The sequence below is a fragment of the Solea solea genome, chromosome 21 (assembly GCF_958295425.1).
Source record: "Solea solea chromosome 21, fSolSol10.1, whole genome shotgun sequence".
Classification (NCBI taxonomy): domain Eukaryota; kingdom Metazoa; phylum Chordata; class Actinopteri; order Pleuronectiformes; family Soleidae; genus Solea; species Solea solea.
Window position 1 is genome coordinate 3654506 of NC_081154.1, and position 24934 is coordinate 3679439.

Consider the following 24934-nt stretch of genomic DNA (forward strand, 5'->3'; position numbering starts at 1 on the left):
AACAGTGTTCCAAATAGCTATTTAGTAACAGTTTCAGTCAGGTCCTTTCGACTTCCTCCGACTGAAAACGAGAAAACTGTCGCCTTTATGACTGTAAAAGTGCTTCATGCAAGAATGGGAATCTTAACAGACATAGCAACAGTAACTAAGAGGCCAGTGGGCTCAGTGATCGCATTACGAGGCCGTTAGATGACGATAATCAAGACGAAGCATAAAGACAGACATACATATGCACAACTCCACGAGGATTTCTCACCAGTGAGCTCCACCTCGACACGTGCGCTGAATGAGTTTAACATATACACATCTGCAAGCTCCATAGCAGGGGGCATTAATTTTTAATGTCTACATAAATGCATTGTGCATCTTGTGCAACGATTCATCCCATTCAGTATAAAATGTTCACAAATTGAAATAAACTCGTAAGAGAGGCAGTGATTTAGCTCCCAGTCGAGACACAGTCCTCATATGGACACTGAAATCTCAAAAACAAAACTCTTTAGCATAAATGAAAATGGAATAGAGCTTCAAAGAAGATTCACCTGAATTATACCAAGACGACGAAGAGCAAAGGCACAGGCAACGGCCGGGCCCATCATTACGTATTCTCCAGGTTATTACTGCGTCTTCCCCTCGGTGGGAAGGAGACTCCGAGTCGGTGGCTTGTAATTGTAGTTCTTGTTCTTGATGTTGTTTATGGTTAATTAATGAGCTAGCGGATCAAAGGGAGAATCCCCGATCCCACTGGAAGTTCTGACCCACATCTCTTCCCTATCCTCCAAAAGCACTCTCCTCATACGTGCCAGCACAAGTCAGCAGAAATAAGAAAAAAAAAAAAAAACAACGCCGTCAAAATATGTACATGTATGTAGAGTTTGTTTACTGAATGTGAGGAAGAAGTGGAGGATTTGGGTTGGAATGATGCAGCCTTTAAGTGAGAAAGGAGTTGGTTTACAGCACTAAACGCTGCTCTTCTGAACCTTAAGTAAGTGAAAAACTGAGAGACTTTCTGCCGTATCAGCTCTTACAAAGCACTTTGGCTTAACTCCTGTGCTTTTAAATGAGCTATATTAACAAATATGACCATCAGACATTATCACATTGAAGCTTTTACTATGATATTAGTTTGTCCAGTGCTGCTCTCTAAATTATCTGGTACCATTCTATTCAAAAAGTGTGCCCATGCTACAGTGATCCTATTATATTATTATATGTTAAGTTCAATGTGCCAATGCATATCAGCCATATGCATTTTTTAAATGGGTCACGCCTCAGTGAGTAAAATGAAAGCGCATCTGCAAATTCATTAAGAGTTTCATTCAGGAACTCCCGCTAATCTGCTCCATCGGGATTTGGGGTGAAGGTTTGATTGACGGCGCAGTTACAGATTAAAATTCAAGATGATTTTGCTCACCGGAGTATGTGATACGTCATCTTTTTAACGTCTAACTCTCACATAATCTGTTGAAGATTATGTCTGCAATCGTCGATTGTGAGTATTTTTACTTGCTTTTTTTGTTTTGCTGCTCTATTCTTGTGGGTTTGTGTTTGGGTTGTGTATATGTGCGGCAGAGCAGTGACCATTGCCAGACCAGGACAGTTTGACTGCAACAGAAAATGTTGTATGTGCATAGACGGTCAAGCAACAAAGCTACTAAAACACGTTTTCACGAAAAATATGCCTCTACAAATGATGCAGAATTAATTTAAAACAATATTGTACAGTAAGAGAGGTAATGCATCTAAAATATATTAACTACACCTGCACTTAGAGTTTGCAAAACCAAATACAGTTAAGTTTTTCAAGCAGTAAAAGTGATTTTACCTCATAGTCTTCCCCAGGAAATTGCAGCAATAGTATCACAAGTACATAACCGAGTATGGAGCGTAATAAAAGGTGGTTTTATATGAAGTTTTATGTAATTTACTTACATCAGACAGGCTAAAAAAAAAAAAAATCCCCCTTGTAGCCAGCTTTTCTATAATTCCACTCTCTCTCTCTCTCTACTCTGTCTTACATTTAACCCTCTTTCAGGTAACATTATAGGAGTTTTTGTTTTGTTTTTAAACGAGAGGACGGTTCTTGAACGCCTCTTTCAGAATTCAGGTGAGTGAAAACCTTAAGTTCCCATGTTCAGCCTTCTCCATCATATTCATCTCAACAATGGACAATAAGTTTTCTGTGCAACAGTGATTTACCACCAACAATCCACTCTCATCTGTTTCATAGCGGATCAAATGTTTGTCACGTGCCGCTGAGTGCGAATGACGGTGCGGGCCAAGGTGTCGAGAGGCGTTTGTGCGCCTGACCCCAGCAGCAGCCTGTGAGCTCTGATAAGAGGACGCGCTACATCACTACCTGCCCACCCTTTCCTTATCACTGCAGCCTCGCCGATCAATGTCATGCAGCTTTGCTGTTTCTCCCAAATCTCAGTGGACGTGTTAACCGTGTTATGTAATTTGTTTTTTTATTGCTCACACACAATGAAAAGCAAACCGCGCAATAAAGATGGAAATTAAAATGCTTATGCGTCTATTCCCCCGAGTTGCGGCGGTTTCTCTTTCTCCCCTCCATGATTGTTATCTCCCTCTCTCTCTCTTCATCTATCCGTCTTTCGCTCATTTCATCACTTTATTGCAATTCCTTTCATTCCTGACAGGCGCCGGTCCGCTGGGATTACGCTGCAGCGCCCTCCCTCTTTAAAAACCCGCTTGGATCAACCGTACATGCAAGATCCGTGTGAGAAAACACTCAATCGCACAGGAGGTTACACACTGATGGAATGCCAGAGCATACGCACATGAACACACCTCGAAACATGTAGCCACTGTCACGGCTTTGAAGTGAAAAAAAGAAGAAGAAGAAGAAGAAGAAGCACGAAGAAGCAGGTGAGAAGGCGGTGGAAAAACATCCTGGAATCATCAAAGGGTAAAAATAAAAGCTTCCTCCACAAGTCACTGCTGTGTATCAGTTCATGTTCTTAGTCAGTTTGGTTAAATAACAGCTCAAGTGAGCACAAAGCTTTAAATTCAATTTAGGAGGTTTTTGTTGGCAGAGATTTAATATACGACACATAAGAATGTTTGTTTAATTGTTTTTTCATAGCATTTATATTTACTTCAAGCAATTTTCAGTGGCTTCCAATTAGCCAGAGCCACACAACAAAATAATAATGACATCCTTTCTGGTATGAGTAGGCCACCGTAGCTCCCAGAAACATTTGGGAAAGGGAGGGAAGAGTGCCAAGTTTGTTACAACCTGCACTCTCATCATTTTTACACAGTGTAACCTCGACGGTATGTTCCATTTGTAGCCGGAAATCAGAATTTCCACCTGGGAAACTCAAATTCAACTGTATTAAGGTAGGATTTTTATTTTTTTTCATTGTTTTAGAGTGGTGAGAGTATAGGTGATCTACTAGTTTATGTGTTTGTGAAACGTAGCCTATAGGCCCTCATTTATTTATTTTTTCTTGGCACAGCCCCCTCTCTGCACTTCATTCGCCCCCCAAAACAGAGTCATTTACTGCTGGCGCCGGGCCTGCTCACGACCAGTTCCAAATTCTGATGTAAAGGGATGGCCGCATTAAAGTGATTTTGTGGCTGTATATAGAAACACAGATATCAACTAAGAAACTTTTCCTGCCAGCTACCAGTGTGGAATTTCCAGAAAAAGTTCCAGTGAACTCCTGTGAGAATACAGCAGGAAAATCCTCCTGTCCTGCTGTTTTTTTCCATTATTTCTGCTGTTATTTCATAACCTGAGAGTGAGTAAGTTGTCAATGACTGGAAAAATCTATTACACAGTAATGAAATAAGTGGCCTTTTTCTGATGTGTGTGCTTAAAGGTGACATCGAAAGCTTGTATCACACATATATGTTAGTTATGGAGGTCTACTTACATATATTAACTTGTTTTCATGGTTAAAAACCTACTAGTTGCTGCAAACGAGCCGATCAAAATATCTCCTCACTGACGCTCTCGTCATCCGCGCTGTTTCAGACCAAAACCACACCCCCAGAACGTGGACTGTGTTGTGATTGGCCAGCCAACGAGAGCTTTCCTACTGTCCTGTGATTGGCCAGGTACCTGGAAGTGACGTAATTGGTAGGCCAGCTCTCAGATACACAGCTCCCCCTCTGGCACGGTGGATGCTCTGCATCTCAGCAGCTACAACGAGAGTAGTTCTTCTTCTGCGGTTGAATGTATGCAACCGGATGTGCCCGGACTAGTGCCCGCACCAGGAGGCGCTACGGTGGTGAGGATTTCTGATGACATCATCAGCATAGGGAAGTGCCGATCCGCTTCGCAGAGCCCAGGAAAACAATACAACACTATTTTCTCAGCAGTGGCTGAACTGTTTGTTCTGAAACTTTAGGGTTTCATAAACAAGGTAATGACGCAGATACACACACAAACGCAGCGTTAATTGGAGCTTCCGGTCTATGTCGCCTTTAACAGACATCAACTCAGATGGCTTGAATGGTGAAATCATCTGTTCAGGTAATATATTCAAAATTCAGAGGCCATGACCAGTATGAGAAATACACTTGCCAATAGGAGAACTTTGTCCTGTCACCTTGAATGTTTTCCCTTCAAAATATTTATCATAAGAATTTTCTTGGCACCGAATAATAGAATCCACTTTGGCTCAAATTTAAACAACATCAAAGTCAATACAATGCATTTGCATCATTAAATTAAAACTGATGTGGGGTCACAAACACACTCCGTATTTTCCAGGTTAATGAAGCGAGGAACCCCGGGCCAATACTTTCAATTTGTGTCTGGCAGCAGTGTGCGTGTATCCTTTTGATGTGGATGTGACATTTTCACAGAAATCAATAACTCAGTCAGTCCGATTTTTCTCCCTCAACCGCAGGAGCAAAGCAGCTAAAATTAGGAGAGTTGACAGCTACTCACGAAAATCACACAGCAGTCCTAACATCAGCATGGAGAGAGTAATCACACACTCAGTGCAGGGCTGTACATACACACACACCAACGCGGCCCCTTTAAAGTCTTCAGAAATTACATATGTTAGAAAATGGTGGCTGAAAACAAATGTGGAGTAAAGAATTATGAAGTGAATGAATGAACTGAAAACTTTTGGATTTTTTTAGGCATGTCTGCAATGGACTGGCGACCTGTCCAGGGTGTACAGTAACCCGCCTTTCACGCTATGTTAGCTGGGATTGGATTGGCACCAGCGCGCCCCCCGTGATCCTCACGTGGAGGATAAAGCGGTAGAAGATGGATGGATGGACGGATTTCATGTGGTATTAAATCAAACATGTGAGAAATCCTGCATCTTTTTCACACCCTCATCACTGTGGTTCTCCGTGGTGCTGAGGAAGCCAGCGCTGCAGCCACATTCACATTTTTACAATATTTCCACCACGCACTTTGTTACAAACCGGCAACAGAAGGCTTTGTTGTGTTTTACACGACAGGCTTATATGAACAAAGCCTTCGAGGTCTGGCCGGCCTGGGACCAGAAGACCCTTGTGTTAAAGCCCAGTCGAGACTGACAGTCAAGCAAATGAACAGATAAATAAGTAAACACCATTAAAAATGTATCTCACACACACACACACGCATAAATAAAAGCAAACATAGTTTGGCCAAACAGACAGGGACTTATTCCTTATTAAAGAAATATATAATTGTGATTTAATTATTTATGTCGTGGCCCTCACACACACACATTAGAATACACAGATGTTGCCTTTTCTTTTTCTTTTCCTCTGCTGATGTCGCTCTCACCGGGGAGCTGGGCCTCATCGGTCGGTCTAACAGGAATCCGATCACAACTCCCATCATCACTCACACAGCTAGAAGCAATACGCCTGATGTCTGATGATTAGAAAGGCCCACAATGCACTGCAATCAATGTATCTGAGAAGACTCAGCCTTACGGGGAGGAATAAGAGAACTGAAGCTGTTACAATGAACTTAAATCAATGCAAAAGGAAGAAGAAAAAAAAGAAAAGAATACAATCCTCTCCTTTATTTAGATAAAGAAGCTTGGCGAGAACTTAGCAAGGGAGGAAAACTTAATCTTATCATTCTCTCTTTAACTTTGCTTGTTAACAAATGTACAAAAACACAATGTTCCAGCCAACACCGATAAATCATTACCAAATGTGAATTAAACTACTGCCAACCAGTACGACAACTTGGTCTCACAGAATTGGACATAAATCCTGTGATTTGCTTTGTTTCCTCTTGGGGAAATATTTGAGATATGCACACTGGCAGGTGATAAAGGAAATAAAATGAAAATTAATCAAACTTTTTATCAGTAACAGAATTTGCTTAGCTTTGCATAAAGACCGCTGCTCAAATTAATGAAGGAAAACTTGGCTCGAAGTTACCTGGTTAAAGAGGAGGGAGTTAATGGTGGAGAGATGCTCCATCCACGTTCAACGCATAGACTTTATGCACTTTGTTCTCAATGTTGTGAATAAATAGAGAAATCCTGCACTTTTAACTTTTCACGTTAATAGACAGATATCGCGATGCATCGCTGTATGATTGTCTTGCAGTATATTGATTATCACAGAATCGTTGTATCGTGACATTTTTGGTATCGTGGACCATGTATCGTGTATCGTATCGTGAGGTCAGGTACCCTGTGATTCCCACCCCTAATATATATAGTGAGCAACCAGAGGTCATAGAAGAACGGCCAGAGCAGTTTGAGATGATTGAAAAGCAACAGTAACGTTGCAGGAGGTTTGCAGACGACCTGGTTCCTATTTGCCGATACCAGCTGTCAATCACAATAATGTCCACTCATATATATGCTCTATTGTCTATTTTCCTCAAGAACTCCACAGGAAAATGTTTATTGGCGTTATAAATCGAGTGAGAAGACGACTCATTTTCCCGCAGACTTTTTGCAACCAGCAAATTTGCCCCCTGGTGGCTATTAAATATATCCTTACTTTCCTCGTTGGTGTCCTCAGGAGAAACAGAAGACTACATTCAAATTTTTTATATACGGCCTATAAAAAAACACCCACCTTCCACCCGCCCTATAAAGCTCCTCGACTGCTAATTAAATGGTCTCCTCGCTCTAGTTTTGTATTTAACTTTGAAAAAATGAAAGGCAAACGGCATCAACCGTAATATTCTCTCCACTCTCCGACTGCGCGAGCGCACGCCGAGCCCCTTCAAGTCACACTGGGTTGTTACCCACGGAGACAAATGTGGAGCACAGAGCTGTGGGACGTGTTTGACAAGTATCATAAGTCACGTACAGAGACACAGACGGCACTCACCTCGATGAGTTTACGCTCGTAGCTGGCAGCCAGCTCCTCGGCGTCGCCCATGAACTTATTCTGCGGGACGGGGGTCTGCTCCTCGCTGGACCGCAACACCGACAGAGCTGTGGCGACAAAGACAAAAGAGAGCAACAATCATACGATTGTAAAGAGTGGGGTTCTATCATTGTGTCATAATCTGTGGTGAGTTACTGCAACTGTTTCAGGAAAGAGAAAACGATGCACTGTGTGCAGCAGATCTATATTGTAGACAGGAAAGAGCCATAAATCCCCATTTTATTTCAGACGTGTCACACGCTGTAGTAAATATGAGTCATACACATCCCAGAAAGAACATATAGTCATCACGGGAAGAAAGACATGCATTTGCACACAAATCCTTCAACACGCAGACGTGCCTGTGTACGTAAGAATATAGAATTGCCGTACGTCGCGGTCACATTTGTCTTTCTGCTCTGTCAGCATGATAAACTCTGCTCTCGCTGTTGTGACTTTCTGTGCAGACAAAGTTTATTGTTTCCGTGCTCGACTGTAGCTCACTAACCAGCTAAAGTCATCACGACGGAGCCTCAAGCGCCACTTTCTGAGCCCATGAACATCAACTAATCGCGTTCCCTCTGCACACAAAAAAACACAGCAGGTCTTAGAAGCTGGAGTCCCGGCTAAAGAAGGCTGAGTGGAGGATGGATCTGTTTTGTGGCATTATTTTTGTGCCGCCACCACACAGCGAACACCTAGACAAGATAGAGATGGGAGGATGGAGATTACAGAGTACCAAAGTACGGAGATATCAATTCAGCGAGTCCAGAGGCTGCACGGAGCTCAAATAAACTTGCTGTGATGGCTCTTCAGGCAGACGCTTTAGACAATATCCTGGGTAAGCTGTGATGACATAAAGGGAGAAGCAAGTGTCTGCGTGTCGAGACGGAGAGTGAGTCCACCAGGAAAAAGCTGCCGAGAACCCGAGCGGTGATGGAGCAGCTCAACACCTGTTGAGCGGCAGCTGGACAACAAAAACATAAAAGATCGCACACTGTACTGAGCATAATTCTAAGAAGACAGGAATGAAGAAGCAAACCCACAGAACCACTTTCTCAACTTCTCAGGAACTTCAGATCTACATACAATATAGTATCTAACAACAGAGTTTGGTCACGCTATAACCTACAATTACTGGCACTGTAGGAAAGTTGCTCACTCACACACGTGTGTAAACTAAGTGCATGTATGTATACACGCACACGCAGCTGCTGGGGGGGGGAGACGGTCGGTTAGTTTTCTTATTGCGCACCAGATGTTTGCTCGATCTCCTGGAGTCAGGAAACATCTGTGTGCCCCCAACATGTCCACCCACACACCCCCGCGTATGCTTCACTATCAGAAGCCGATCAATGTGACAGGGAAGACAAATTCAACCTTTAGAGCGTTAGAACGTGATGATTGCGAGAGTAACCGCCAGTTTGTGAGCGGACGTGTTTGTTTGATATCTATAAGCTTGTGTTCCCGTCTCTGTGCTTGTCCGTGGGCGCTATGTTGTCGAGCGAATAAAAGATAATGCTACATATGACTTTAGAGCTGTTATAAAACTTTTTACTCTGTGTGTGTGTGTGTTCTTCCCAAAACTGTGAATCCGCTGGATTGTCTCCAGTGTGTAGGAGACAGACATCTCTAGAGATCTGTGCCAGTTAAGTGGGGAGAGTCCCCCGAGATCTCACACACACACACACACAAATACACACACTTGTACAGCATTCTTAGGGTGCATTCACACCAGCTCCTTCTTATTAATCGAAACGTGGTTCATTTGCTCGGAAAAAAAATATGTTCGGTTTGTTCCACTAAAGTGCGAAAGTGTGGAAGCAAACTCGGACCGGCTAAATGTCGCAACCCCCAGTCGTACTGAGTCTAGCGGACTATTAGGTGTGAGAATGACCTTAGTGAGGAAACTAGTGAAACTAGTGATGGGTATCGGTATCAGTCCAATACTGGTCAAAATCCCTGGGTCGGATATCAGACAGATAGTCAGACAGACAGTCTTTGAAATGACTCAGCACATGTTGTGAACAGCTTCATACGTTCATAAATGGTCTAAAACGACTGTATCGGACTAATATCAGTATGAGTTTGTGATATCGGCATTGGACACAAAAAGTGGTATCGTCCCATCCCAAGACAAAACACATCCCCTAGCCCCATCCCAAACTTTAACCATCACAACTAAATGCCAAACATTAAACCCAGTCCTAATTAGGGATTAGCCAAAATGATACTCTGTATCGGTCCGATACTGTTCAAAGTCACTTGATATCGGACAGATAAAAAAAGTGAAATCCAATACAATACAAAAGTCCTATATATCACATGCTTCACAAAAATTTAAATAAAGTCGTGTCGTGGGCTTTTTATTTGTTCTTTATGGGAGAAGAATATTTGTGAAACAGTTGGAGTATTATGCCTTTGAAATGACTCTAAAATGCCTATCTGTATTGCACTGGTATCGGTACATACTCTAGTTTGTGATATCGGTATCGGTCGTGAAAAAGTGATACTGTGCCATCCCAAGTGTCAAGCCTTAAAAAAGCCCCTTTAAAATTGTGAGGACCAGCCAAAAAATGTCCTTCCAGAGTCAAAACATCCTTACAAAGACAGGGTTTGGAAATTTGACCTCACAGTCGACGCCACACGTACAACAATCGAGAAAAAATTGAAAAAAACAAATCCAAAGCCTGGACGAGTGATAACCACGTCGTGCCAATTGTGGAGGAAAAGCAGGACAGAAGTTTGACACATTTGACTAATGCTGCTTTGTCCATTAGCAGGGAGGAGACGTGGCACCGTGTTGGCGACCGCGAGCACACAGCAGGACGCGGAGCAAACAAATGTCCGTCCCCGACGCAGCCGAGCCCGAGCGAGCCTGCTAAATAAAAGATGTGCTGGGCTCTTGCCACAATAGGACTAATGTGCAATCAAGTGAAGCACTCCTCGCAATGCCTTAAGAGCACAAACCCCCGGCTCTCTGTACAGACTGTGAAATTGGGGCTTCTGTGAGTCTTGTCTTCCATATCTTATCTTCTTATGAAATCTCTCCATCCCTCCCAGCTCCTGCTTCCTGTCCTTTGTTCTTTCTTGTTTTTTTCTTCTTTCTTTTTTTGTGTGCCCCTAACTTTCTTCCATTTCCTTTCACTTAAAAAGTGTCTTTTTTTTGTTGTTGTTTTTGTTGCCTTCGGTATGACGTATTGATTCGGGCTCCTTTTCTCTCATCTTTGTTGCATCGTTTCTCCCAAAACTTCTGCTCATTTATGCAACCTTCATTCATCCTTTCTCTTCATACTTTGCAATCTTCCTCATTCCTTACTCATTCATCCTCCTCCTCCTCATTGTCCATCTGTAATTTCTTTATTTCTCCTCCATTCACTTGGCACATCATGTGATGCGGGGGTTACAGTGATCGTGCACGATCAATGAAAAACGTGCATATGAAGAGACAGAAATAACATGTTTTTCGTTCTATAACTACGACCAAACAAATGCTGCACTTACACTGCCGTACACACATTGTTTATTCGTCCATATATATGCTCTTTTCACTTCGACGTGGAAGGATTTTCGACAGCTCCAGGGTTGCCAATCATGAGTGGAGAGCCACGGAAATCATTCTAATCACGCACGTCAGCACAGAAACACACATTCGGGCACAGGCCCTGAAGCGTAGCTGAGATGTCTGAGGTGGCATGAAAGGAGCTGCGCCAATTACTACGGGGAAAAGCTGTGAGTGAGTTCAGCGACAGGTTTTCACCAGAACAACAAGGAGAAGTAGCAAATGCAGATTCTCGACCCCCTAAACTGCCAAAAACAAACAAAACATTCAATTGTTTAATTTTCAAGTGAAACTCTAACGCTTTTACTGAATTGTCAGCTCACATATTCAACTAACCTCACCTCCCTCTTGTCCATTCTCTCCAACAATTCTGTCCAGCACCTCTCCTCTGTCCCACATTTTTCCTTTCACCACAACCTGTCTAGGCAGATGACTGCACATCTTTGAGTCTGGTTCTGTCAGAGATTTCTTCCTGTTAAAAGGGAGTTATTTCTCTTCTCACAAATAAAATTAAACTGAATTGTATATCTGTTTGAGCTTGGATGGTAAAGTTGAAACTCAAACCTGACAAACCTATTCGAGCTTCTTTTTTATTTAATTTATTTTTTTACTTTGTTCCTGGAAGTCTCAAGAAATGGTCCAATCACTGCACAAAAAAAACAACCCACCAACTATCATCTGTCACGACCAAACGACAGCTATCAGCAGCCCACAATACCACAAAAGGTGTGAAGTGGCTGAAAGCCTTTTTCCTCTACCCCAGAATATCTTCTTTCTTTCATTCTCTTTTTTTTTTTCAGACCACACTCAAGGTCAAATGACACCCTAAAACTATGAAAAAGAAACCTGATCAGAAAAGAACTGAATGAAAGCTAAAACATTTGAATCCAAAGTCATACATTTGCAGATGGTGAGTAAAATGAATGAAGAAACATCAATAGTAACACACATTGAGTTGTGAGACATCGCCTGGTAACGGTATGTTTTTTTTAACGCCAATAATCACACTTTGATGATGAGGATGTGGGAACCAACGGACTCACCATTAGCTTGAGATTTCATACACAACCGCTGCATGATCACATCCTCTTGTTTGGGATCTATAAGTGAATTTGATTTGACAGGTACATACTTTATGTTGGCTGGGTAAAGTGTTTTCTCTCGTTTGTGTGGTCATGTCAATAGATGATAAGTTCCCTACAGGGACATAAAGTTTCTGTTCAATAAAAAGAGCGAGGTATATCACTTCTGCTAAAATGATCACTGTATAGTAGGGCTGAAACAGTTGCTCGATTAATCAATTGCTAAATGAATAGTCAATTACTTGAGCGGTTTATCCATCATTCATTATTTCTCAGATTTTTCAGCTTCTTAAATGTTAATATTTTCTGGTTTCTTTGCTTCATATGACAAAGAAATCATTAAAAGTGAATCAAAAGAGACACTTGAGAACATCATTTCCAAGTTTGAGAAACATTTTTCATAACCTTCTGACATTTTATGGGCCAAACGATTACTTGATTAATCGAGAAAATAAAGGAGGGCTACACCCTCCTTTATTGACTATAGTAACCTTTCAACCTTTCAATGTGTCCAAAAAGCAATCACACAAGTTCAAACTATTAAGAATCTTACTTTGGATTTGTGGTTTTTGAAGAAGAAAAAAAAAGGAGATCTTAAATCATTTTATCATTTTACTACAATCTCTTTCTTTGATAAGCACTTTTCAAACTAACGGTCAAAATTCAAAATTAAAGCTGCCTTTATGCCGACACAATCACTCACGTGTCACAAGCACTCCGCTTGTGCACATGTTTAACAATGTTTTGTATGAATAAAGTATTTGGCAACCCCTCATACATGCTCTACAGAATAAATGGACAAAAATTCCCCCAGAAACACTTCAAAAATCTTGGGGAAAGTCTGTCAAGAAGCTGCTATAGCTGGAAAAGGGGACCAACTCCAAATTAAATGTACTGTATAGGTATTTAAATACGTCATTACAGTACCGGTGCAATGGTCAGGTGTCTGAATACTATTGTCCATATAGTGAATAAGGAATTGGGAAAGCAAAAATCTAAATCAACAGAGAATGAGAAAATGACTTTGTTTTGTCCCTCCGACTACACCTCCAAAAGCTGCTACAGTAATGACCCAATTTGGACGACAGGATCAATATTGTACGTACGGAGCTCTTACGGGGACTCAGACAATTAAATCTGATTATGTTATCACGGGAGCCTGCAATCAAATCACGGCGATTCTGATCAAATCAGCGGGCTCTTGGTTCAGACAGCTGAAGTGACACCGCCAGTGACCTGAACGAGAGGCAACCCGGTGTGGGTGTGTGTGTGTAGGTGTGTGTGTGCATCCAACACCTGTTCTTATTATGACAAGGCTTTATTACACGGTTCAGCGTAGAAGAGGAGGTTAGACGACGCACCGCCGAAACAAAACCTGTAAATGTGATGACATGGATGGGTGTACGAGATCTGAACATATGCTTTGAGCATATGCTCTAAGCGCCGTCCAAACGGGCTTTCGCACTCATGAAATGCTGCTGCTGCTGCCAACAAATATGGCCCATGTTGACCCATTCTGCGTTTTTACCCTCAGTACAATATGTTCTTTGGTTGTAATTACTCGTATTATCTCCAAGTCTCCATTTGCTCAGTTCTCGTCTTTTATCCTTCACTTTTTCTTTTCTTTTTTTGCCGTGACCCAATTTCCCTGCGGGAGAAATATTAAACTTTTATTTATCATCTGCTCTAATCGGGAGAGTTCGGCCTTTGTTTAGCCTTCACAACTCTAAGCAAAACAAGCAAGAGGCAAACACACAATACAGTACAATAAAACGTGCAGGAACAAAAGCTGAATTATTGTGTGCATGTGTCACTGTCAGACACATCATCAGCACACATGGTAGATCCATCTGGTGACTAAACCACCTGTGCAAAATCTCTTAGGTAGGATTACTGGAGAAACACTTGATTGTCGAGTTAATTCTGCAGATTACAGGGTTCTCTGTCGACAGCTCCTCTTCAGATTAGGCACTGACCGATTTATATGGATAGTATCGGACCGATACTATCCAGATAAATCACTGGATCTGATATCAGAGAGAAGTATTTTTAGCTGAGTCATGTTTGGGCTGTTTATTTCGTCTTTTAGGGAGAACAATATTTCTTACACAGCTGGAGAATGATTTATTTGAAAGGACTCAGCACAAATGTGTTGTTAACAGTTTCATACATTCATAAACAGTCTAAAATGACTGTATCGAAATAATATCGTATCATCGTATGGTATCGTGGCGGTATCGTCCCAGCCCCGTCTTCCATCACAGGTCTGATTTTTCCACAAAGCGGCACCTAAAGATCAAGATCACTTGTAAAACACTATGCTGAATGGTAAAACTATCATGCCTACCATACCTTCAACGCATTTGGATTGTATAGTTTTATTGTGTTGGTTTTTTTTTTACCTGCAAGAAAATTAACGTGGTTCCTTCTCAGAGGAAACAAAAAAGAAACTCATAAACTCACACTGTCTTGTATCCACTCTCACCGCACGATATGATTGTACCGCCGCGATAAAGAAGACCCGGGAGGAAAGAGGCGTCGTGGGTGGTGCCGTAATTGAATTTGGGTTTTTATAAATCTGCACCTTGAGCACAGCATGTCCGGCCCAATTTCGAACAAACAAGTACAGAAGCATCAGGAGAGTGGCTGTCGCCGCTTATCCCGACTCGGGGAAAGTGAAGCGCCTGATTAAAAGTCACATTATCGGTGCACATTAAGGAGATTGAGTTTGCTCTAAATCTCTGACCTGACAGTACTTTGCTTGTTTTGTTGCTTGTTCCAAAAACAACTACATCTCAATTTTCTTGTCGGTGTACTTCATAGGTGTGTCGGTGGAGGAGAGGAGAGAACTTTGTGAGTTAGTGTTTAAGTATGTGTACCTTTTTGAGGACCAAAACATTGATAAACCTCGTCTCCCTTCTCTCTCTGGTAAAGTTCCTATAAAGTCTATGTACTGTGGTTCATAAAGATTACCCGTTGGATTTTCTCTACATGGTTCATCTTCATCAGTTTCATAGTCCGACATAGTGTTTGTTTGTTAGATTTCCCTCACTCTCTCTCGGACCTAAACAGCGGAAACACCGGGACTTGGGACTTGTGCGGCGTAGTGATACAGGCCAGAAAGTAGTGCCAAACTGTTCACGCGATCTGACATACTGATGGTCCATGCATGCATGTTTGTGATTTACAACCCATTAGTTATGTGACCCAAGCTCCCTCCTAGAACTACTTTTCTCGGCTCTGAACCCGGGGCGAGGTCTCTGAACTGGAACCTCGTTAAATCATTTCACAACGTTGCATCCAAGGGTTAAGATTAGTGTAATGTAATATCCCATGAAGTGATGGAAACCTGTGTGTGTGTGTGTGTGTTTGTATGTATTCTTGAATGGGCATCTTTGTGAGGACAACAAAACTTACATATATATATTACATATATTACTTATATATATATATATATATATATTTACATATATAGGGTAAAGGTTAGGTTTAGAGAGAGAGAGAGAGAGAGAGCGCAAGGGTCCAAAAAAGAGAACCCAATGATTCCTTTGATCAAAGCAATTATTAGAGGAATAAAAAACAAAACATTCTGACCTAAAAATGTCTCAGCTGGAGCATCACAGCTCAATCGGCTGCGACCTATTAAGGGAGGTATTAAGCATTCACTGGGCGCTCACACACTCTGACACTCATGCATGACAGAGTTTCGCCCATTTACAGAAACCAATTGCATGCAAACTGTGCACCAGTTTGCTTTAGAACAATACTCACGTACACCGTGTTGAGCCAATTACTTTACAAAGTGGCTTACAAACACACAATATGCGGCAATTTGAGATCACTTATGCAAAGCCGCTCGCGCGACACACAGCGTACAGGAATCCATACTTGGTTGTGCATGAAATATTTTAAAATCGCTGCATAAACATGCCAGACACGGCAACACAACAGTATAATTCAGATCATTTGCTATTCATATTGAAGGGAACAGTGGATGAAGAACCTTGTCTTGAGAATTGAAATATTAAGCCACAAAATGGAATTAAAAAGGTCTTGGATTCAAACTTCAGGCCTCAATTCCACTAAACCTGCAGTTATGTTATTATTCCCTTTTTTTCATTTAAAGAGCTCGGTAGTGATGCTTACCTTCTACTGAAGTGCCGTGGAGCTGTGCTGGAGCACACTGCAAGTTCTAATGGGTCCAGTGTGCAACATCTAGGAGGGTTTATTGGCAGAATTTGAATATGCCAACCACAGATATGTTTGCCGATAACTCCTAGACTGATTAAAAAACTATGGAGTGGCGACCTGTCCAGGCTTTCACTGAGTATTGAGTATTGGCACAGCACTCCGTCCGTGGATCATGTGGAGGACAAAGCTGTAGAAGATGGATGAATGGATGGATGGATACTGGAAAGCAGAGAAATAGAGCTTTGCGCCCATATATTTGTCATTACGGTAGAGCCTCAGGACTTCAGTGGAACTACCGTCCAATCACAGACGACAGTCACCAGCACATAACACGTTTGGGATGTCAGCTTCTCAGTACCGTAATTCCTAAAAGGTTGAATGCCAGATAAAAGCATTAAATCATTGAACATTTTTCGGACAATTCTACAGTGATAAGAGGGGTAAGGAAGGGCTTTGCTTTGATGAGGCTGCCAGCTTGTGCCGTCATGTTTAACAGCAGCCCAGATTGACAACAGCAGTTTTGAAGCAAAGGCTTACAAATGAAAGAAAGATCCATGTCTCTTTATATCAAACAAAGAAAAATGGCTGGGCCAAAAACCATAAACAGAAGCCCTTTTTTTGAGTACATACTATGCTAGTGGAAACGTAACCGTGCCGTGCCGTAGCGAGGCGAGCAGGTGGAAACACGCCATTACAAAGTGTAACAGGAAGGATCAAAATAAAGTTACACAACACAGCTTAAAACAAGTCGGTTCAACACAAAGGTTAATCAATGTCAAGGCCACTTTTCGTGAATTCACTGCGAATAAAAATGATTAAAATGACAAGCTGTACTGCGACGTTTTGACGGTGAGGTATAAAGGTCGATCTCCCCGATAATAAGGTCTGTTCTCCTCCAGTCGTTTAAAAAGCATCAGCAGTCAGCGGCGCGGCGACACCTCCACACTTCTCCCACCACGCAGCGGAGTAGCTTTGTTAATTGACTGCCATTTAAAAAAAAAAGTCAATCTAGTTGCTTTTTTGTTGTCGCGTTAATAGCCTGTGTGCTGTTAAAGGGCACCTGCGCGCTGCGAATATCCAATTCAATCACACAGACCATTTGTTTGGAGCCACCCAACGACCGACCGACCGCCATTTAGCACTGATGACTAATGAGAAAGGTGAAAGGGGTCAATTTTTTTCTTAAACAACCCAGATTACTTACACCCTGTGCAGCAAAAACCTCTGAACCACAATCAGACGGTAGCATGTGAGAGAGGAAGTCATTTTAGAAACTGGAATTAGGAGGAAAAAAGTTAAAAGTCTGGTTGCATTGGAAAAGAAAGCATAGCTGAGCGGCTGATGAAAAAAGAGCCGTCGTGCTCAGACAGCACCTCCTCCCCTGTGAATGAAAGGTTAAAATATTTGTAGGGATGGGAAAAGTAGAGGGGAGTTTAAATTCTGGTCAGACTCAAAGCACTCACTTTGCACTTCTCGCAAGCTGCAGTGTGTCAGATTCTCCTCTTTTGCTACTACTAATAAAGTACATGCCATAAATCACTGGAGTAGACAAGAAAAAAAATGTAACTAGACAACCGGAAAACATCTGGCCTCGACATTTACAGGTGTATAATGGCCGAATTCCTTTTGTGCAGTGTAAGACGAAGCCATAGTAACAAAATGAGCGTGTCTAGCCATTCCGTCCGCACGGATCGCTGCCCAAACATACATATACGGCGATTCAGGCCTGACGGAAAAATACACAGAAAGAAACTAAGATAATGGATAAAACAAGAAAGAGATTTAGATTTAAGAAATGTAATATACTGCTCAGGAGTGTGTTTGTCTAAATCCCTAAATCCCACACTTATTCTTTGTCTTAGTCGTTTTGAAAAAAAACATCTCAAAAATGTCTTCATTCTCGAAAGGGGGTGTTAAACGTGCGGCCCGTGGGTCACACCCGGCCCACCAGAGGGTCCAGTCCGGCCCACAGGATGAATTTGTGAAAATTTCACATCATGATTAGAATCCTATCATAACCAAAGTTCCAGATACCTGTGACTAATGTTATGTGATCTGCAAATTGTAATGCACTGTGTGTAAATTAACTTAGGCATAAAATTTCAGGTTTTATATAATAATAAGTTTTGTAAAAAGATACTTCATTAAATGTAAAACAAAGCAAAGACAAACATTTGGACTCCTTGTTGTGTATAGGTTATGCTATAAACTTGATCAAATTGTGCTGCATGTTATTTTAAATAAAGTTTCATTTGAATAAGCATACATTGCAATGTATAATCACAGAAACAAGGACAGAATAAAGAAAGCCAGAGTTACCATAAAGAGAACAGACCAAACAATCTCCAAAATGCTGATTCCATGCTGATAAAATGCTAATACTGTTTCCTCATGGAGCCAATCAGGAAGTAAGAATATACTGAACCGCCACCAGGGGGTAACTCCACAGTCTGAATGTTTGAATTTACCTAGAATAAGCCTTTTATGTGGGCATTGCTTTACAGAGATGGCCATGTTTCCATAGCAACCCAAATAAGCAAACCAGCCATTACATGCATTTCATTTTTTTGAAGTAGAAACTTACAACACAAACAGAGAAAACAACATATGTCCTGAAATGTGACGGCCACTGAGCTTCCCCTGGGAACTCTGGATTTGTCAAAAATCGTTTTACATGTCATTTAAATGTCATTAAAATCTTAATATCGTAATCTTAGTCTCAACATTAGATTTCCCTATTTCTTACACACTGAACTGGATTAAACAGTTGTGTTATCTATCAGGTCAAGACTGTCTAGGCCACATACTAAATTAACTGACAACTATTTTGATAATCGATTAATCGGTTTGAAGCTCTTTTCATGATTAAAACAAGATTTCTGAATGTTTAAGCTTCTTAAATGTGAATATTTTCTTCATTTCTTTTCTTCAAGAAATCATTAAAAGTTAATCATTTTGGTTTGTGGACAAAACAAGACATTTGAGAACATCAACATTTCCAGGTTTGACGAACACCGATCAACATTTTATAAGGTGTTCTGATATTTTATGGACCAAACGATTAATCGAGAAAACAATCGACAGATTAATCGATTATGAAAATAATCGTTAGTTGCAGCTCTATTTTAGAGTATAGCTAAAGCTGGTGGACGTCTGGTTCTCTGTTCATCATCCAACAGTGGTTTCACAGAGAGAGTTGACTTCTATGTAAATCCAGAAACTTTAATAAACATTTCATTGTCTTACATTTAAATTAAGATGGTCACCAATGTGGATTCGGATTTCGAATTAAATTTGAATTGCCGTTTCACTGCTGTGTCAAAATGCAATAAAGTGAAGTCCCTGCAATGTCAGAGCCCTCGGCACAAAGTGTAAAATACACCTCAGAGGCCAAAGGAGTCTGCCGATCTCTCCCAGTGATGTGCCTCATTTGCTGCAAATAGTTATTCTAATGTCTCGAATTTGATATGTTAATGACCTGTTGACGTGTAGCCACCACATGAAGGACATTAAATAAGGATTTAGCCTAAGTGTCTTGGGAGGGTTTATTCAAAGAAGAAAAAAGAGATAAATAAACGATCTTGTAGTAGGTGTTTCGGTGTGTGTGATGATGCCCACGGGTTTATATAAGTACAATGAGGTGAATTTTCCTGGGTTTTTTTCAAGGCTCATGACCAAATAGTTTCCTATTTAGTATCACTTAAAATGTCTTATGTCTAAACACTGAAAAAACCCTATTAGCAAGTGTAATTTAGACATTTTCTATTTTAGAGTTGAAGGAAAGCGAAGAAGGACGGTGACGGGGAAAGGCTACTACACATGACAGCGAGAGAGATATGAAGGAGGGACGGAGAAAATGAGAAATGGGTCCATTTGATGGAAAGCGAGAGGGAGCAACAAGGCTGAGGTGTGTTAACAGGTTCAGCAGAGGTCTTTGATACCAGCAGAGACGGCCCCGGTGTCAACAGCAGCGTCATTAAAGTGTCACACGTAGACACATGCTGACAGGGAAAATAATCATCTGAGTCACGGGGAAAACAAGCCGCACCAGGACATGTCTGAAAAATGTGTTTCGCCACACAAACCACGAAAGCAAAGAGGGTAGCAAGGTAGTGCCACAAAAAGTAAATTATTCTGCTAAAAAACTGGATGTTCCACAGTTTGAAGGGTCCAGTGTGTAAAATGTAGGTAAAATTACGTTGAATTTGGCATAAATTTAAGATAAAATACCACCGAATGTGTGACATTTTGGACATTCCAGTTGTTACAATAGCTCAAAATAGTTTTGATGCTAACTGAAGGCTTCACAGGTTTTCCAGCACACTTAGAATGGACGGTTATGGAGACACGCAACTCCAACCAATAAATGTTGGTAGATTTTACACACTGTACCTTTAAAGAACAAACGCTTATTGCAACTGGGTATCGGAGGCGTGAGGGTGGCGCGAGATAACACTGGAGCTTTCATTTCTCACCAAATCAAGAAAACAAAAGAAACATTTACCACATTAAAACAACAGTTTTAGACGATTCCAAAATGTTTTGGTTCCCTTCCATTACACAGCATATTTTTAAAGTAAAATAGTTACAGCTACTACTGTGCACACTTTGAGGTGTGCAAAGGACAAAATAATGGTATTACTAGTTCTTTTATTATATTTTTAATGCACTGTTTGATGTACTTTTACAATTTGTCATCACCTGCTGGTTACTGGCTGCAGAGAATGTCTGGCCCAACTGAATTTCTTGGTTTGAAAATGGAGCCCAACTGAGTTTGTAATTGAATAGTCCTGGTGTAGAATCAAGGAATAGTGTTATGTGTGCAAAAAGGAAAATCTAAAAAAGGAATCTAAATAGTTTTTCAAGCCAGTGAAGGTCACAGCTCAAACTGACAGCTTGCAGTTGTCAATTGTCAAAGTAATTCTTCTGTTATTGTGAATTCCTTTGAACCCAACTGGTCTCCTACTGTTGTGTTCTTCAGATGTGAAAAGCCAACTCTGGACAATGTCCTGAGAAGGTTGGACACACTAACCCAAAAACAAAAGATTATTTTATCACAACAAGAAGGTCAGCAGTTAGAATCCCAGAGTTTGTCTGTCTCTGTGTTTTGGTAATGCCATGGACTGGCAACGTGTCCTATGTCCGCTGGAATTGGCTCCAGCTGACAATAGTGTGGGTCTAAATAGTGTCAGTTTATGTAGAAAGAGCAAAACACGTCTCATGAATTTGTGCTTTTAAAACAATGTTGCAGCCTTAAAAAGGAAAAAAAAAACGGTTTTATCCGGAACACAATTCTCCATTTCTGCCAAAGGAAAACTCTCCTGGGTCTTTGATGCTCCGTTAACCGTGGATCCAATATGGTGTATTGTTATGCATTTTTTCCCACATTAGTTTTGTTTGTTTTGCTTTTCTGTATTGTTGTGCTCTCCATTTTCCCTTTATAGTGCCCTTAAAACTGTTGAATCGTACATCCAGGGAGCGTTATTTACTTCAGCTTCACTGAGCAGAGAGTTGCTCGGTCAGCCAAGTCTTTAGCTTGAAATATGTCTTTGTTAAAGTCTAGTTTTCCACATACCAGTCCCGAAATGCTATGAAAGTTTATGAGAAGCTAGATGAACACAACATTTTGAATAATAAATAAAGCGTTTAGAAATGAGATTTCTCATTATCGTGACCGTGACTAACTTCCTCATCGGAACCACAGAGGTTCTCTCCTCTGAGTGCTTCCACAAAAAATGAAGACATCTCTATTAAAAAACACCCAGAACACTGGTGTTAAACCTCTCGCAGCTGATCCATAATGAATGAGGAAAATGTCACAGACCACTGGCTCCATCTGAGCCTCGGGAACAAAAGGCAGACTTAATTGACGGACCAAAGTAAAAGGAAAAAACCCCGTTGTGACGGAGAAGGAAACTCGCACATTCACAGCAGAGCACGAGTATTTGTCGATGACGCTCATTAATGGACAAACCCCTCCGCTGGCATGACCTTATCCACAGATAAACATTACCCCGACCTCACACCTTCTGACAAAAGACCAGAGATAAAAAACTAGAGAGAAGCTGGGCTGACTTTCTTTCCCTCCTTTGTCATCTCTTCCCCACTTCCTACCCACCGCTATTAGTCAAAGCTTTTGTCAAATCGATGATCTGGTCTGGTTTTTCCGTCGTCATAGAGTGAGGTCGGGCCACGGCGGCGTGGAGCAAGATGTCTTTCCAAACTATTTAACAGTGTACATCTCATTTCCTCGCCGGCCATTACAGTAAATCTACATTACGGAGGCCTGTCAGTGGGTGCCTGCCTATTCTCACACCATTACAGACCAACACACACACACACAGAGCAAGCAAAAGACTCATGGACACACTGCCATCTATGGGTAAAAGATATAGACAGGGAGAGACGTGGTGCAGGTGGTGTGTAGCACAAAAAAGAGCTTGTTCTTCTAATGGAGAGAGGCAGGTCCATCAACATCTGTGAGTGAGCTGATGAGAAAGAGAAAGTGTGTGTGTGTGTGTGACAGTACATGTCTCTGGTAGACTGTGAGGACCAATTTAGATTTAAACCTATCTTTTTAAAGACTTTGTGGCTGGTCCTCACAACCTTAAAGGGCTTTTTGAGTGTTGAGACGTGCAGTTTTAGAATTAGGCTATAAGAATTGGGTCCAGGTAAGGGTTACGTGTGTGCAGGGACATAGATAAAAGCATAAAATACTAAGACGATTCAGAGAACTGAAACTGCTTTGAGTGTTCTTACGAGCATTTCTTTAACAATGCTGCGACAATTAACTAATGCCTGCCTCACACTGGAGGATTTTCAAATCTGACGTGATTTTAAAAACGTGGGAGACCACAGACCCAACAAACTTTGTCACCGATGTCACTGTTTTAATCCTGAGAAAGCACAGATTAGACAATCCAGTCAAGATGCAGGTGTTTAAGTAAAGGGAGGAGATTCCAGGGATTTGGGATCTCACCAAATCTCAAGTGACTTCAGAATGTAAACAGACATGGAGGGGGACAAGCCATACGTCCACAAGTTTGTCGGAAAATTCAGAAGACACCCACGATAGTCTGAAGGGCCAGATCGGGACCAAAATCTGGCCAATTATCCTCTAGTGTGGGGCAGGGCTTTAGGCATTTATGCTCCTGGTGATGGAAGTCTGTTGCTACTGCCGCTGTCCATGGTGCTGATTCTGCAACTGAGGATTTTCTAGGGCAAAATCTCTACAAACCAGATCCCGCCCAGTTTTAACAGATGTTTTGGGGCTTTCCCAACAGACTGACAGATGTGAAAAAGAGCCTACACGGGTCAACATGAAAGCTTTCTCTTCTTACTAGGATTATTCGTAGAATATTCTTTATTCCGGTGCATGAGAGCCAGTGAAAGTACTGCAGGGTTCACAGCATGTGGAGCTTAAAAGAGCAGCTAACGAGACTTGAACAGAGACCTCACTTCTGCAAACACACATGCAGTCCACTAAGTCATTTTGTTTTGCTGTCGCTACTTTGTGATAACAGATGCACCACAAATTAGGCAGTCATTAGAGTAGAAAGACTTTTTTTTCCCCTCATCACTGCAATCATGGAGTTTTCTATCTTTTTTTCACAAGTCACATTAAATGATTGCCTTTTCATCATCATCACACAAATGATCACATACTCATACCCGTCCCTGCTTACTAGCTCGGCATAATATATGTTTGTTAAATAATGCAATTATATGTGATAACAACACAAGTGAAGTAAAGTGAAGCGTGCAGATTTTAAATCATAAACTAGCAGGGCAATTCCTGTTGGATTATTTATCTACTGCACACTGCAGTTTCAAGTCCTGACAGAGAAGGAAAAAAAAACAACCTTCAAGTTCACACGTTACAAGAATGTCAAACACATTTCCTAGTGAATCATTAACGAACTGTGACTAAGTTTGTGAAGGGAAAACATGCCACAAATATTATGTATAAATGACTATGTTACCACCAAATATTTGACAGAATGTGTTGATAGAACAGTGTACGGGATTTGAAGGGGCTAAATGATCAAATATAAACAGGGTTCCCACGGGTCCTTGAAATCCTTGTAGTTTGATCTAGTCTGAATTTGAAGACATTTGAACGTTTTTGAAAGACATGAGTCACTGAAAGTGCTTTGTATTTTGTACCATAAAGAAGTTAAGTGGATATTATAGGTAAATGTCTCCGTTGTTTGTTACAACACCACCTACTATTTCATGCTCTCTGCCTTACTTGACGTACGTAGACTAGGCCTACGCAGAACAAACATTGGGTCAAAATAACTACCAGTGTTCACTTGCGTCTCTCATTGCTGTTGACGCGAGATTCCATGCAGAACAATGAGTAACGTTAAGCAAAGAGGGATTGCCCCTCACCGACTAGGTAAATCGGACACTCTAAATTGACAGTGAGTGTGAGAATGAATGGTTGTTTGTCTCTCAATGTGTCCCTGTGATGGACTGGTGATCTCACCAGGGTGTGAACCTGCCTATCGTCCTAAGTCAGCTGAGATTGCGACCCTCAAGTGGAGGATAAAGCGGTAGAAGATGGATGGATGTTCTAGATAAAGAATTATCCTTTATGTCTACATACAGAGGTCACCTAAAGGCCACAGTAGGTTCTCCATCACACTTGGAAACTTTGAGTGCGCGACTAATTTCAACGCACTGAACCTTTAAAGCATTCCAAACGATCTAAAGTGTTTGTATTTTTTCTCCCTCGCCTACCATTTACACTGAACACCGGTGTATGCGT

General features: G+C 41.3%; 1 protein-coding gene across 2 annotated transcripts in view; it reads right to left on the reverse strand.

Annotated features, from left to right (window-relative positions):
- The window catches only part of snx29 (sorting nexin 29), a 120157-nt gene that overhangs the window by 49182 nt on the left and 46041 nt on the right, over positions 1 to 24934 (reverse strand). For both annotated transcript variants that reach the window (XM_058621311.1, XM_058621310.1), the window contains exon 15: positions 7288 to 7394. In XM_058621311.1, coding sequence (XP_058477294.1) covers positions 7288 to 7394 — 107 coding nt within the window. The remainder of the gene's footprint in view (positions 1 to 7287; positions 7395 to 24934) is intronic.